Source organism: Thunnus thynnus, chromosome 16, assembly GCF_963924715.1.
Source record: "Thunnus thynnus chromosome 16, fThuThy2.1, whole genome shotgun sequence".
Lineage (NCBI taxonomy): Eukaryota > Metazoa > Chordata > Actinopteri > Scombriformes > Scombridae > Thunnus > Thunnus thynnus.
The window spans coordinates 10,073,597-10,090,094 of NC_089532.1; the positions used below are offsets into that span (position 1 = coordinate 10,073,597).

General features: G+C 41.4%; 1 protein-coding gene across 3 annotated transcripts; it reads right to left on the minus strand.

Annotated features, from left to right (window-relative positions):
- Positions 1–1,584: 1,584 nt before the first annotated feature.
- On the minus strand, positions 1,585–16,454 carry ptbp1a (polypyrimidine tract binding protein 1a). Of its 3 annotated transcripts, none has more exons than XM_067614502.1 (16): positions 16,357–16,454; positions 15,479–15,532; positions 15,181–15,208; positions 11,096–11,156; positions 10,770–10,942; positions 10,227–10,373; positions 9,645–9,815; positions 9,348–9,458; positions 8,970–9,150; positions 8,754–8,831; positions 8,420–8,577; positions 6,985–7,018; positions 5,807–5,899; positions 5,126–5,342; positions 4,824–4,901; positions 1,585–4,579 (listed from the first exon to the last, which is right to left on the minus strand). In XM_067614502.1, exons 1-16 carry the CDS (start codon positions 16,362–16,364, stop codon positions 4,447–4,449), a joined length of 1,725 nt encoding a protein of 574 aa, XP_067470603.1. In that variant the 5' UTR covers positions 16,365–16,454; the 3' UTR covers positions 1,585–4,446. The 3 variants fall into 3 exon arrangements, with proteins under 3 accessions (XP_067470603.1, XP_067470602.1, XP_067470605.1); XM_067614501.1 differs by having other exon boundaries at positions 15,181–15,211; XM_067614504.1 differs by lacking the exon at positions 16,357–16,454 and adding an exon at positions 15,768–15,866 and having other exon boundaries at positions 15,181–15,211.
- Positions 16,455–16,498: the final 44 nt, after the last annotated feature.

Here is a 16,498-nt window from a genome sequence, read left to right on the forward strand (position 1 = left end):
ATGTGAGAGATCTCATAGTACATACAGTACGGTTTCTTTCTTGGGTATCAAATAACTTTTGGAGCAGAGAGATTTTTGGAAAATTAAATGTTTTGCCTTTGCTGTACACATGCTGTAGTACTTGCCAGTTTCAGTTTTTCAAAAGCTGTCTTGACAGATTAAAAATTACATTAAGTACCATATTTTGCGAGCCAGTGACTTCTGGAATTTGATAACCTAAAAAACATCTCAAATCTATGTTTGGATCATCTTACTTTGAGTTACCCTTCCACCCAATTATGCAATCTCTTTGCATTTCAATGTATCCCGAAGAGGATTCTGGGTAGACTGCTCTTTGCTCCAAATTGCTCTTGGTGCAGAGTGAATATACTAAAGATGCTGCAAGTAAACAAGGGTCTGTGGTATCAAAGCAGCATCAAAGCATCAAGTTTTTGCCATGAAGTTTCCAGACTGGCACGGATACACTGCAAAGATGTTTAAAAAAAGGTACCTGAACACAAGATGTTATGAGACTGGTTGCAAGTCTTGGCAGACGTTGTAATGTTACCACCTTCTTTTGGCATCCTGAAACATGCTGCTAAAATTTCCATGTCCATGTCGGTGACGCCCAGAAAGTATCTTCAGACTGTGATCTGTTTTTACTATGACCTTCATGCATGCTTTCTTATGTAAAGTGATAACATGGGGAAAAAACAAGTGCCGTTGCTGTGAAACTCACAATAAGTTCGAGCTCACTATACTTAAGACCACACTCCACATGATGCTGGGATTATATGACAAATCCAGCTGCTCTCAGCTACAAATACAGACATCACTGGACTCAATTCTTACTTTCTCTCATTTGTCCCCTTCTCAAAAGGCAGGGAAGATCTGAGGGTAATCCTCTCTACCGCTCTGTAAGTAAGTCGGGGGGAAAAAAAAAAAGTATAATGCCAGGAAGCCCAAGGAGGCACATTTTGACATTGTGTGAGTGGCAGGTAAAGTCACCTCTGTGCTCCAGACTTGATTACCACCAGAGAGCAAGACCTCCCCCTAGTGGTGCAGACAGCGTATGACCAGTTTGTCACTTGTTTTGTGTTTTTTCGCCTCCATCTCCATCACAACACCGAGGAATTTCACAATAAACATGGATGCCAGATGTGCCTGATAGCCATGCTTGTGTTTTTATCTTAATTATTCATCTTATGAAGAGACAGCGACTTGGTTTCCACAGCAACCTGGCACATCTAGGAGTCAGACAGACCTGTTAACTGAAAGGTCAAAGCTAAGCACAGGAGGATTATTCAGAATCATTGAGAATAGCAAGTATCCAGTGTTGCATAGCAAATTATCTCTCCGCTCTGCCACCACCTTCACAGCTGTTTCATCAAGGGATTGTAACGGGATTAGGCTGAGCCCAGATGAGCAGTCAGTCAAGTTTCAGATGGGATGAGTACAAAGTTGGAAGTACAGTAAAAGATTAAAAAAAAACCCACCAGTAGTAAACAGGATGGGAAATGTGGAAAATGTTACGAGATGTTAACCGATACAGAGCAGCAGCTCCACAGGACAGAAGGGAAGAGACAGAAACCAAATGAGGCCAGATGAAAGAAGGAACAAACTAAAGATTTATTGAAGGCAGCAGAAGATGCAAGAGACAAGAACAGAATGGCAAGGGGGGGAGTGGGGCATATACAGAGACACTTCTGTGTTCAGATAGGTTTAATGTCTTTGTGTTACAAAAGTTTGTTTGTATAGCTCAGGAGAGCTTAATAGGTCTGTATTGTTTTATCAAAATATACATGTTTTGAACGTAAAGTTGATATAATCCAAATGATTTTGTGGTACAAAAACATGAATATATACAACCATCAACCCTGCTTCATACAATAACCCCACCCGCCCCCATATAAAAAAGGAGAGAAAAATAAAAGCTTTGAACAAAAACTGAAAGGCATATAATCTTCTACACTGTCAACATCACAGCTAGGACTGTGGATCAATTAAGTATCCATTCTAAAGCCATCTCTACCAAAGTAGGCTCTTTGAAACATCAATCAAACAAAAGGGGTACAATATACAGTATAAGCTGTTACCCAAAACAGATTTTTTCTTCATGTTGCTTTTGTCCAAGGCATCTGAGAAATGGAAAATAGGGTAATTGAAGCCTTGTGTTTTTGTGGAATAGCAGGAATGTGAAAAAACCTTTAAGAAATCACAACACTACAAAACAGCAGGGGTAGAAGATACTTTGGTCCTTAACAGCAATAACCGTCTGTAGCTACATGAAGCTTCGTTAAACCATGCATAATAATCTTTTACAAAAATAGAGACAGAGCGCATCTGTATCTGGTCCAAGACTACAGTGGTCGAGGCTGTGAAAACTGGTGCTTGAGGCACTCAGGAATGTGACGACGTTTAAGACTTCAGCGTGATGGTGCCAACTTGGACCTATCATTGAGGAAAAGTGCACTAAAGAACCCGACTGTGGCATAAGTGGACACAGACAGGGAATGGGTGAGGGCTATCCCACCCTGTAATCCTGTTATCCTGAATTTAAGGAGGAAAAAAAAAAAATACTGGGTTGTTTTAGACACAGTCCAAGACTGTTGTTACTGTCAATTGACAAATGCCTCCAAGCTGCCCTCTCACAGGTAGGATTACCTGAATAAAATGGGATAAAGGCATCTTAGCAGACAGGTAAGATAAAACACCTGAACGAGAGGTAAACAAAGTCAAATGACCGGGCCAGAAAGTGTTTCAGCCTCAGATTAAACATTTGAGGAGTCAAGGCACTGTGATATTGATTAAACCCAGCCACTACATATAGTATCAGTTAAGCTTAGAAGTGATACACATGTAAATGCTAACAATAAAAGAAAGGATAAATGAATATATAGGTGTCCACGTATAGATGAACATAATATGGTTAAATGAGGCCCCATACACCATTGCCCCTACTGAGAAAGGACTAAATGGAGGTGAATGGGGACTGTAAGACAGGAAGGCTGGATACAGCTCTACTCCTGCAAAATACACCTAACAGAGCTACATCTAGCAAGAATATTAAGCATCTATCTGACTTACATTCAAAGTTTCTACATACATATAATGGGGATATATGCATACAAATCCTTAGATAAACTTTTGTGTTTTTAAAAGAAACAGGAGATTGAATGAGCCACTTTCCCCCATGTTAACAATGCTGGTACATACCGAAAGGCATTAAAAAAAAAAGGTATTCTGAGAGCCACGTCTTTTCCAAAATGAAGCCAGAGCAAATGCTTAAGGCAATCTGGTTGGGGCAAAGTAAGGCACAAGACTGTAGGATAAGGTACTGACAGAAAAGTATTTCCTTATTGAATTACTACAGATAGTGGTATGGATCCCCCAAAGCAAACAGGTGGGTACTTACAAGAAGATAAAATAAAAATGGATACTGGGAAATAAATTGTTTGGTGGTCTGTGAGCTAAAACAAAATGATTTGTCTCAAACCGTTTCTGACTGGCCAAACAGGTTCAAAGTGGCATTTCAAAAAAGGCACACACACATAGATATAACCCACACAACTATCATGGTAAAAGGAATGCTGAAGTGTGTCTGGTGTGGATATGATTGATCCACATAAACATACATCTGTGGTGGAGGTGTCTTTTTTTAAGCAATTTGGTCTAAAGTGACAGTTCATCAGCTGCCCCTACTTTACCTCCAACATAACATGTTTCATTGCAGAATGTTGCCCGTTTCCCACAACCCCACATAAAACTTTCAGATGGAACAAATTAATGCTCAGGTTTGGGTATCTAGGAACTGTTCTGAGAACGATGGATTTGATCAGACAAGCTTCGATTCTCCTTCCGGGGCCAAGTTTCGAAATTACTTTTCTTTCAATTACGTCTCCAGTTATGCTTGTGTCAAAGCGTGTGTACATTTTCAGTATGATGGACACAGGAGCTTACAAGTGTAGCAAAGCTTCACAAGACAGTACTATAAAAAAGAAATATCTAATAATTGAGCTAAAAAGAATTTCACGCAGTGGTTGAAGCCCTTCAAGCTAACTGCTGCATGGTATGTGATGTCCCTAGTTGAAGTCGCAGTAACCCCGAATCAGCTAATGCTAGTGGGTCTAATTCAAATACAAACAGGTGTATAACAGCAACTATTGAATTTGTGAATGGTAAGAGGGAATACTCATGTTTGTCTAGATTTCTATTTAAAATACATAGTCCTTTATGAGACCCTAAATTGTAAGAATTGGAACCAGGACTCCATAAGATCTGGCATCAATGAGCAGAATCAATCAAATCTGATACCCAAACCTGTTAATGATGGGGAATGACTTGGGAGGGGTTGAAGGGAGCAACGTTCTACAAAGAAACACAGCCATAAATATGTAATTTCCACTGAAGGCAACCTTGAGGAAAGTCACTTTCAGATGGCAATAGACTTAGAGGGAGCAAAGGCACTCAGATGGTGGACTTTGAGAAGGACACTCGAAGGTGGTGGTTCTCTCCCAGATCGTGGTTGTGGAACTCGATGAGGGACTCAATTGCCTCCTCGACTGAGCCCATCTGGATCAGGGCCATCTTACGGTCTTTTCTGTTAAATAAAAGAGGGAAATGTGTTCTGAAAGCATCAAAATTCTGCCCACTTTTATGTGGGTTGTTTGCCATTTGCTGTGTTTTACTTTGAAGACTGAATTCTTTGTGTGCTCTACTTGACACCTTATTCACACACTTACCCATAAATAATACTTTCATAGTAATTCTTCCTTAACTCTGACTAAACAAAGGCTGATACAGAAAAAAAAAGTAGAGAAAATTGAGTGTCTGGACAGACTTACTGAAAGAATTTGAAGGCCTTGACTGTGGCTCCTGAGCTGGCAAAAAGCCTCCTGAGGTCATCCTCCACCACAGAAGGCCTGAATTTAGAAGGCAAAATACAGAACAAACAAACATTTGTGGGTTTACATTCTCTTTACTTATTTGCATTTTTGTGCTAACTTACTTACTTTGTTTATTATAGCAAAATAAAACCCAAGGGGCATCTAAAAATCTAAGAATGAAACTGGAGTAGTATGTTTAGAAAATGTTGTCATAACTACTTACTCCTAAGCACCAAATATAGGAAAAAAAAAAGACTCACGGTATGTTGGAGAGATGGAGTGTCGCAGAGGGTGGGAAGATGTTGGAGTAATTTTTGGAGCCGGGCTTCTTGAAACGGTGCAGTGGTGAATTGCTGTAGTCCTTTGTGAGGCCCTGGTCCTCGTGGCCTTCTCTGGGCAGCTGCACTGTGGTGTGTTTTGACAATGTCACACGCATGGCCCTGCCATGAAGCCGCTGGCCATTCAGGTGGCTCATAGCTGGGAAAACAAAATTGATAAAAGACAGTCAACACTTATTTTTAAAAACACACACGGCTGATTTAAGACTTAAGTCACTAGACTTTTATGGTATAATATTATGTATTATAAGCTTAACAGGGGCCGTTTCCAAATGCTACAGGAACAAAACTGACTTTATGCTGCAGATTATGATAATTCTTTTTTTTTTTAGATTTTTAATCTATTTTCATATATACCCATTTCAAATTATTTAGACAAATTCTTTTACAGTAATTATGTATGGTAAAATAAATGAAACAAGTTAAAAAAAACAAAAACAACTCGCTTTTTATCAAAGGAAGGCCTGTCCTGTTTGCTTAGCTGAGACCCACTAAGTGAAAGCTCAAAACAATGTATGGTAAAATGATGAGAGGAAAGAAGATCAAAGAAAAACCTAGATCAAAGAAAGCTAATAAGAGTTTGGTTGCACTGTGTGTAACTACCTAGCTGAGCCTGTGTGCCATCAGACATCTGGATCAGAGCATTCTCCTTTTTATTGAACAGGATCTTCACTCTCATCACATCGCCATACACACCTGGGGAGGAAGAGGAAGGTGTCACAATACAAGCGCAACACAGCCCGAACAGGAGCCACACAGCCAATCACAGCAACAAAAACAATTTAAACCATCACATCAGAGACATTAATGTTAATTCTGCTACCAAATAAACACTGGCTAATTAATAGGTAATCGGGCTATTCTACTCATTTTTTGTTCAATTCAACGTGGAATCTCTAAAACTAATCCTACATACGTCCTCTTTGTTAACAATTACACAGAAGTTGACAGCCTAAATGGTTATGCTTGACGAGGGGGAGATAGTGATTTGAAGGCAAAAAAATCAAGGAAATAAAAAAATGAGTGGTTTTAATCGGTTTGATTGCTCTAGTGAAGGAAAAAGCTGATTTCTTGACCAACTTGAGGACCTAATAGAGTCATGCAGGAATAATCTAAACATGCACATACCTACATTAGAGAAACTGCAAAAGAATAATATGGTGACATAATCCAAGGGATATGTCAACTCACAATCACTAAAAAGTAGCAGCATTTCATCTTTCTATATACTGTTGCTGAGTGACTCAAGGCAACTACAAAAAAAAAAAAAAAAATCAACTCAACAAAAATGAATATTGATGAATTTTCATGTCATAAAATTGGACCGTGCGGAACCAAATGAAGTGTTGACGTTTATCCTCTTCCTGAGGGTAATGCTTTAAAATTTAGATCGGCTTCCTGCCTCATTCCCAAAACAAAATGCTGCACACATATTTCTATTTAGTAGGGCAATATTTCGATTGAGAGGCAGTTCTCTTTGAAGATGAGAAACTGTAAATGTTTTTTGCCCATGGACAGTAAACCACAGCTGTTCAAAATTAAATGAAATGCTGCTGCTTTGTGTGGTGTTCTCACCTTACTTTTCTCACACAAACCCACAACAACCAAAACAGGTCATACAAACCCCAAAACAAACAGACAACCCGACCCTTCATAGCCCTGTAGCCTGATGACAAGCCATCAGTGGTTAAAAAAACAAAGCCAACAACATGAGACAAGACATGCCCACCTTGCCAGGTAACAGTAGTAATAAAAAAGGAGATGAAAGGATGATAACGTACCGAAAAGAATAAAGAGGCAGTGTGGCGTAACGCTCTTTAGAGACAGCAGGGGGAGCAGCGGGGCAGGGGGCCAAAAGGGGAGAGGGAACAGGGGACAGGGGAAAAGAGACGGAGCGGAGTGGAGGACAGTGGAGTGGAGTCGGGACATGTCCGCAGGCCACAGGCAGCGAGGTCCACAGGAAGGCCACAGTACCATGGAGGAAGGAGAGGCATGAGGGACGAAGAGAATGAAGAGAGGACAAGAGGAGAAGGAGAGGATTCAAACAGCGTGAGAGAGGAGGGAGAAGAGAAAGACGAAGATGAGGTGGAAGGAAGAAAGAAGATGGTGGAAGGACAGATGATGGCAAATCAGGGGGACAAAAGAGGTGCCAATGTTGTGTTTTTGTTGTGTTTTCATTTTGTGGGTGGTGACCGAATTGGGGACAATGGATGGGGTGGAAGGGGGTTGGTTGGATGGGTGGGAGGAAGAGTAGTTGTAGTAGTAACAAAAGGGGAGAGGAGGACAGAGGGAACAATTGGTCATGGGGCGTGCAGTCAGTTGGCAAGAGTACAGGTGAGGGGGTTTTAAAACAAAAAAGAAGGAGAGGGAGACAGAGAAAGGAGAGAGAGAAAAAGGAAGTAAAAAACAAGGTCAGTATACACAAAGAAATGTAGTGCTTCAGACAGTAGAACTGGCTAAATTAAAATGCACTGTCACTATGGGAACACTAGGAGAAAAAGAAGAGAAAAAAAAGATTAACAATGAAATACAGAAAAAGGCAGAGACAATATGTACTTTTAAATTACATACTATGTTTGTTTAGATTACTTAAAATTACATTATATATAAACAGCCATCTGAATATGAATTTCATTAATCCTGTCCCAACTCAAGAGCTGATCTTAAAATTAATATACTTAATGTAATGACTACACAACTACAGTAAATGTAATGAGTGTGACAGACTACTTACACATTCTACATACTATTTAAAAGACCTAAATAATGGACATGTATTTTTCTAAATATACAAATAAAAAGTAATATTGTCTCTCCAACAACTCAAGAATGATTTCAACTAATGGACAAAAAATGAAGATATGAAATGGTAAGTTTTTAAAAAAGAAGTTAGTGTTTTGAATAAACTTAAAATTCACAGTGAGCAAAGTGGCAGGTCAGAAATGCAGCAGGTTTGGTCAAACACAGAGAGGTCCTGAAAGAGAAGAGGTTTTGACTAGATGACCACCTTTTATTTTAACACAGTGGTAACTAGTCTGATCGCATGGAGGTGGTGGGAGATGGAGGGGGGTAAACACTGGACCTCTTCAACAGATGGATCCAGGTCCATGAACCATAGTGTAAACAAATGGCACTGTGATATTTTAAAGCTGCTCAGCACTGCACTGACAGAGGCAGGATGTAGAACTGTTATTAAAACCTAGAGAGGGTACTGACCTCAGGGTTCAGATTGCTGACCAACAAGACATTGTGTCCCCCAGAGGCAGTGAGCCCTGATAGGCCGAGCCGGCTGGCAGCCGCTGCTGCAGCCGCCATGCCACCGTGCCCCATACCCAGGGACGCCAGGGCACTGGGAATACCAGGCACTGACAGACCTAAGAGGAACAAAATATGAATTATTCTCAACTTATTGCACTTTGTCTCTTCATTACTGAAGAGGTCAGGTTAGGAGAATATAAAACTTGGGAAATACATGATGTGTGCTGGTTGGAGGATGGAAATATATGTCATTATAAATGGAACAGCAGGGAGAAAAAAACTTTGTACTGACCTGCCTGTTGGATGGCAAAGGTTGGGGGGAAAGCATGAGCTCCCCCATAGGGAGAGGCAGAAATTATGCCTGGTGCAGCTAGGATTAAAGAAAACAAACAAAAAAATCATTAAATGTGTACTTGCAAAAATGATCAGGGTAAAAAAAAATAAACAAGGATGTATAGATGCGATCAGTACCAAACACAAAGTTATTTGAACCAAGCCCCGATCTTACCAAATGCAGCAGCTGCCATGGTCTGGTGGTCAATGGAAGGCTGTGAATCTGCAGTGGGGAGGTCTGGTCGAGTGTAGTCCCTACTCTTGTCGTTGTTGTACTTGACATTCAGGCTGGTGAGCTTGGAAAAGCTGATTCTCAGGGTACAGCAGGCATTGTAGATGTTCTGTCCATCCAGAGACTGAGACAGATGTGGGTGCATTAGGCTTAAGATAACATCTGGTTTCTCTTACACTGGTAACTTAAACAACAGTTTCACGTTTGATCAACTGTTCCCAGATTGGAGACTGGCTTGCTCTAAATTTGTTTGTTCATTTGTCATGCCAACCTCAATCCAAAAGTGAAAATGATACGCAGCCTTAGTTCGACAAGTCTTACCAGTTTAGCATGCTGAGCTGTCATGCCATCGGCATACTGTATCAGAGCCTGGAACTGGTTGTTCTTGGTGAAAGTGATGATCTTCAGCACGGTGCCGAACTTTGAGAAAATCTGGGGAGCGGAGACGACATGATTCAGTTTGTCATCATGACACACTTAAGGGAGAAAAAAATCTAGAGGTGGTCTGTTTAAAGATTTAAAAGGAGCTGGCAAACATAATATACACAGTTGAAACTGTAATCTGTGAAACAAATAGGTAGCTTTACTCAAAAATACTAAAAAAAAAGCTCCCTGTACCTGGTGTAGCACATCCAGGGTGACAGGATAGAAGAGATTTTCCACAATGACTCTGAGTACAGGGCTTTGGGTTGTGGCTCCTCCCATGCTACCTGCATCTGCAGAAATCGCCATGCTTCCCATCCCACCTCCATGCAGCGCATTGACTGCCTGCAGAGCTGCCTGAGCACGCTAAGGGGAAAAGACAAGAGGACAGAGAAACTTCTTAGTATATATGGAGCAAAGTGTGCAGTAACAAAGTAATGAGTGAATGTGTGTGACGTAATTTTGAGAAAGGCAACTGCTGTATTTTTTTTGCATGCTGTATTCCGTAATCCTGCAAAATTCCACACAACATTGGCACTGAACTGGGGGGATTATTACCTTGATAAATCTGTCTAGCCTACAACCTTGACACATTAGGTTACTTTGCACTGTTTAGTCTTTAAGTGGAAGCTCACAACAATAACTTTTAAGCGAGTGTGTGGAGGGAGCATGGATGTATTAAATTCACATTTTCAGCATTTAGCAAACATCTTTACTACAATATGAAAGTAAGCCTCAGAGCAAACAGTCAACATGAAATGCAAGAGTGGCACTTACCACCTGGTTGGGGGAGTTGTCCGTCTTGAGCTCTTTATGGGTTGAGTATTGCATGTAAATGGGGTGGTTTCTGATGACAGGAGTGACAGAGGAGTAGTAGCTCACCATCGTCTGTGCACACTCCTCACTGTTCAGTTCCAAGAATGCCTGTGGGGGAGGACCAGAGAAACATTCCATTTCTTTCTCCCATCACATGTAATAAGGTGCTACTCTGAGGCAATGTGTGTGTTTTTATTCATTTTTAATTTTGCATCTTCTGTAAACCATTCTAATTAACAGCATTTTACAATTGCTGGCAATAAAAAAAGACATGAAGACATTCAAACGGGGATTCAATCTCTTCCTCCAGGAAAGTTCAGCACATAGAATAGTCTCCCTACCCACTAAATCACAAGAATGTGACAAAAGGGTAATTGTCATCATTTTCAGGTCAGGATAGAAGGCTAAAAAGCTGATCCCTTGCCCCAGGCCTGAAGAGAAATTTCACCCAGGAGTGCAGGCTTTACAGGTTTGGTGAGCAGACCTGCATGTATCACACCTTACCTGGTTTTTCCCTTTCAGCATCAGCAAATTAGTGACCTTTCCAAAGGGCAGCCCCAGGCCAATAACCTCAGCCTCATTTATGTCATTGGGCAGCTTGCGTACATGGACCACGCGTGACGGAACACCAGGACTGCGAACGTCACCTTTGAATTTTTTGCTGTCGTTGCCATTGGCTGCAAGAGAAAACAGAAGCAGATACAACCAGGGAGTGAACAGAAGGCTCTGGTTCTTCTTGAATAATGGATTGATCGTCATGGTAACACAAACACAGACACGAAAAGCACTTCAATAAAAAGGATTCACCCCTCCATGGCAACCCCCCCTACCTGAGTTCATGATATAGGGCCCGTTGGATATGCAGGAAGAAAAGAGTTCGTCGGATCCCCTCTGCAGACAGAGAGAAAACAAAGGCTCACTTCAGTGCATTCACCAATGAGGGTACAGCATGGCAGGTGGAGAGCAAAGCTCTCATATTACTGAGCTATTGTGTGATAAAGCAGGAAGTAATCTGATAGCCAAAAGAGGATCGAGCAAACACGCTTGAGAAGGAACTCCACCTTCCTTTACCAGGAAGAATAGTTACAATGGCCACAAAGCTTGTCAGCAGGGATATTCAATCATTATAATCATACTCTTCTCCAACAGTACTGCCTGGTGAAAAAGTCAGTCATGATGGGCTGTTGTTTCTGACTCCTGGCAATGTGCCAAATTATGTTTTTACACCACTCACACTTAAGGAGGAACAGCTACTATTCAGCTTGAAGCATACAAGTCAGCATTTAACAGCAGCTGTCAGTCAGTACAAACCATGTTCTCACACATGCACTATTAACAGGAAGGATAACACACTGAAGCCCTCTGGAACAGAAGACAAGATGGGGATACTCCTAGCCCACACTAGTTTACTGTCTTCCAGTCTTGTCAGGCCTCTCTCTCTTTAGTAGATATAAAGTGCTGTTTCAGGGCTGTTCTCATGGCTGTGTGTGTATTGGTGGTTGTGTGAGATGAAGTATAGCAGTCACAAGAAGTGGCTCAGCAGCCTAAGCTCTACAACACTCTACAATGAAGGTACTGTTCAGGATGAGACTAGGGGCATTGTTATACGGCAGCACACACACATATGGTGCCCCGAGGACTCTCCGGGAGTTGAAGAGCCCCGGAGCGTTTTAACAACAACTAGTCATGCAGGTTTGCTGGCATTCTTTTCTACCTATTGAATCCTGGCCTTCACATACGCAAGGTGGGGGGATTTCCAGTCAAGCTGCGAAGCCTATTCACAAAAGGCAGGAATAAAGTGATCTGCGAGAGAACATTTAGTGGTGCCTCTGAACATTGTAATGGGATAGTGTGGGACATAGTACAGTTGCTATGAGAGCACAACACTATAAGCAGTAGTCCCTTTGACTTCCAGGGTCTGCTATCTCAATTCATGTACTTAAAGTAACAAGAGACATTCCTACGCCTTTTCACTGTGGCTTAAGGATCTGGGGCCTCCTCCTTTGGCCAATGTTCAAATCTTTACATGAATGGAATGCATATATTTCATGCAATCACTAAGCTAATATTACAAAGTACTGGTTTCACCATAGCTAAGGACGTAGAACAGACTGCAAGTCAGTCTCTAGAAGGACTAGAAATGATAGGATGAATAGCTTCTTAAAGGACAGGATGCAATCAGAAAAAGCTTGAGAAAATCTCTATATAAGAGTGGCAAGTCAACTCATGCTAGTGTCTGGAACACACAGCTAACAGTAAAAACAACACGGTCTCACACCACAGATTACAATGTATGAAAAGAAGTGGCACGTTCTACTTAGTGGGAAGAATGTGAAAAAAAAACAAAAAACAATATTGTTGCTTGATAAATGGGCCAAGGGCAGATGCAAGCCATGAGAAATGAAGGAAGTGGCTCCAGCCTGACTCAATGGTCGTGGGCGGGCGGTGTCACATTATCAGTCAGCAGACCCACTCCAAACAGGAAGAGCAGCAAGATCAGGCCTGCTTCCAGAGTTTTGCTAAACTTCCTCCTGGGGACTGATGGTTACTGTTCCATAGCAGGACTCTCTTTCTCTCCTCCCCTACTTCCTCATTCTAATAATAGTCACAGACCTAAGACAGCCTACAGTGTAGAGCAAAAGCATCAAGTCAGATACAAAATAGAGGATTGTGCTACAATTGACTGAACGGTACACCAATGGCTTTTGGAGGGAATGTGGTTGGAGTGCTGAGCAGCACAAAAGGCAAAGTTAAGTTGCTGGAAGTGTGGAACAAAAACAGAGCTTGTTAAGGGTTTGTTAGCCGACTCCAACACTGTGCCAAACCCATTTTTCCAACACAAACTCACTAAATGGGTATCGACATGTTCACATCCTTTGTTTGTTCAGGACGCTGACAGTATAATAGTAACCTTCAGTGGATGATGACACATTGCTGGCCCACATACTGAAACTGTTGAGCAGGTTCCTTTCACTGAGAATGGCAGTGGCCTTCCTTGAACTTCATTTTAAAAATGGAACATAGACTGGAGGCAATTTCCCTGCTCCCTACACCACATCACACCTGGTTTGCATTGCATCAAAGAAAGGAAAAATAACATATGCTCTCCAACTATTTTGCAGCATTTGGGGGGAAAAAATATTGCAAGTAAACAAAATATGTGAGGTTTCATGTGTACTTGAGTTGGCTTTTCCAAGCAACCATAGTTTGGACTCTGCTTGGGGTTGGTGGGTGGTAAACTCAAAGGAAAAAGCATAAAGAGGAACAGCACAGGTACAGACATGTTTGTTCACTCTGATCAGCCTTTGCCAGTGGAGGGGGCAGGGAGCTGTGCCTCACCAGGGGGCTGGAGGGGGGAGATTGGAATGTGACCGCGGAATGCCAGACACTCTGCCCAGACGGAATAATTACAGATTCCAGCAAGGCAGAGCTCCATAACTCGGCATCATCATTACCACAGCACATCAGACCCAGAAAACAAGAAAGGTTAAAAAAAAAGACAAAGACTTAACAAAGACACAGAGTCAAATCTTGAGTATCGATCAGCAGCCATTACATGGTGCATTGTTAATCATGTTAAAAACAACAGACCGAACTGAAATGAATAGAGGGGGTGGGGTGTGTCCCAGTTAAGGGCGTGTGTATCAGAGTGCTTGTTTAAACAGTGTGAAGACCTTTGGCCAGGGAGGACAAGGACTGGTGCGGGAGGATGGTTACAGCCCTATGTTGAGTTCAATTACTCCACCTACACATTGCTGCCCCAGGCCCCGTTACCATGGATTACTACTTTAGCAGGCATTTTTATTGGGTACGCAAGTTAACAACCAGCGGTGTACCAAAAACAAATGTGTTTCTTCTTCAACAAGTCTGCACACACAAAAATGTAGAGAGGGGGCTGCTATTTCGGTTTCATAAGCATTTAACACCACCCTCCTAACTGGAAATAAGAGCCGATTCATGCAGAAAAGATGCAAAGATTTAACATTGTTAAATGTTTTACTCGTGCTGGTTGAGTAGTCTTGTGATAGAAACGAAAGTGGATAAATATAAAGCGGTGAGGCAGGATTCAGCGCTTTCTTAACATTCCAATAAGGCCAACAGGCTATTAAGGAACACAGCAAATAAACAACAGGAAGTTTCATTTCCAAACAGCCACGCAACCAAACAGAACAGGACAGGAAAACATAAGGCCCCACCTCAGATAATCTATTCAAATCGATTTATCAAATAGTCCATGTTAACAGTGTTGAGAGTTGCTGCAAACTTCATGTGCTGACCATTCAGTTGTTTTTCATAAATCTTTAAAAAGGAGAGCCTGTCTGCAACTGCAAATTCATTACACATGAGAAATGGCTTTGGACAGCAGTTCTGTAATTATAGGGGAAGCTCTTGTAAACTGACAAGACTATGTGTCTCTCGTCCCCACTGCTGGCAAAGTTCTTCTTTATTTGCACTCTGACCTGTAAAAGCCTTGTCAAACCTGTTTCGTACAAATTAATTTAGCTGCAGTGGGACACATCTAGAAGTCCCTGCCACAGTTAAATAAATGTAATTAGCAAGAAAACTCATTATCTGAACTCAAAGTTCTTATGACAAAAAGGGAAATTCAAATTGCAGTGCAAATGTCCATATATAATAATGCTATAAATGCCAAAAAGGAGCCACTCTGAAGATACAAAAAATATTGGAACCTGACACTGGCAAATTATTCAATGAGTATCAAAAGCCATGCAACTCGCAAATTTACAACTATATAATGTACTTGGTTTACAAAGACCTTGTCCAGAGTTTCATAGAACCCTAACCCCACACACAGAAAAAATAATTAGCATTCATTCTGTAGTCTCATCAGTGAAATGAGGGAAAGTGAGAAGAAGGAGAGCTGTAAAGACAAGATGACTCAGACATTGCCTACCTTTGTGCCAACTGATATGTCATGGACACTGCTGTAAAAGAGAAACGAGGTTCAATTAGGCAGGCAACCAAAGAAAATTAACCATTATCTGTCATGAGATCCTGTTTAACGATTCAACACAACAGTTGTGCATTACACACTGTGGAGACATACTGTCCATGCAAAAAACTTGATAAAGCACTGTTCAACAAAGCCAAACTGACTTCCTCATTCTGAGATAGGTACACTAAGAAGCTTGAAATCCAGAAAGAACCACAGGAGAATTAGTCAGCCGTGCAAAAATTTTCAAAATACTTACTCAATTTCAGGGACGTAGCCGGATCCCAGAGGGTACAAGTCAGCGTCTAGGCGGCTGTAGTGGGTTGGCAAAACACAGGAGCAAACTTCAATGTGGGTACTTGGCACAAGTAATTACACAAACCACTAATTTACCAAATTTACACTAAGCGTTTTGCCGGACGAGTTCAAAGCAGCACTCACCGTAACGTTAGCTAACGTTACATTGGAAGTCATCTAAACTGTCGAATTTAGATGATCACAAGAGTAGGACAAGCTTGATTAAAACAATACGCTATTACATATCCTACCCAGTTTAGATATCCCGGTGCAAAAGTCTCTGATTCAATCAACATGAAATGTTCAGGCCAGACATCTTCAACATGGCCCTGGCACTCCGCAGACAAATGAATGCGGAAATGAGACACGTTGCTTTAGCTAGCGCTCGAGTTACCGTGAAACGAAGTTACCAAGGTACCGTTAGCCAATGTTAACGTTAACCAACGTCTGCGATAGCAAACGGTCGGGCATACCCCGTATGTTACTCAAAAGGACCGAATTTTTCCACAACACAACTCTTATTAAGTTTTGTTTGCTAATTGTTAGTCCAGTTTACATAAAACGACAAAGTATGTTCGTCCAAACGGTTAACGTAACTAACGTTTGCTAGCTGTAGCGATGGCTAGCAGCTGCTAACGTTAGTTAGCTTACGCTCCTGCTAACTGTTGCATGTTTTGATGAAAAAAACTGTTTCAAGTAAACTTTTCCGGTCTAACGGTTAAGTGAAACAGCCATCATAATCAAAATATTTTAATAAACAACCGAAATGTGTAAAGAAGTTACTCAGCGGTCGTTTTGTCATTAAAAAACAAGTCTTAAGTGTGGTTCTTTTTCACTTACCCGTCCATTGCACAAGAAAAAAACTGCAGGTCTGAAGCGAAGGTAGGGCGGCAGACTTGCTTGATTTTCTTACAAAATGGCTGAACAGACGGAGGCGAGCGCTGATTAGTCCAGGCGCTTCCAAGAGCCAAAAACAGGCGGG

Coding starts and splice junctions, on each gene's coding strand:
- ptbp1a (XM_067614501.1), bottom strand. Junction 7,019..8,419: donor TCAGCAATCTGAACCCTGAG/GTCAGTACCCTC, acceptor CTGTCTCTAAAG/AGCGTTACGCCACACTGCCT. Junction 5,900..6,984: donor CTGCCTCTTTATTCTTTTCG/GTACGTTATCAT, acceptor CTTCCTCCCCAG/GTGTGTATGGCGATGTGATG.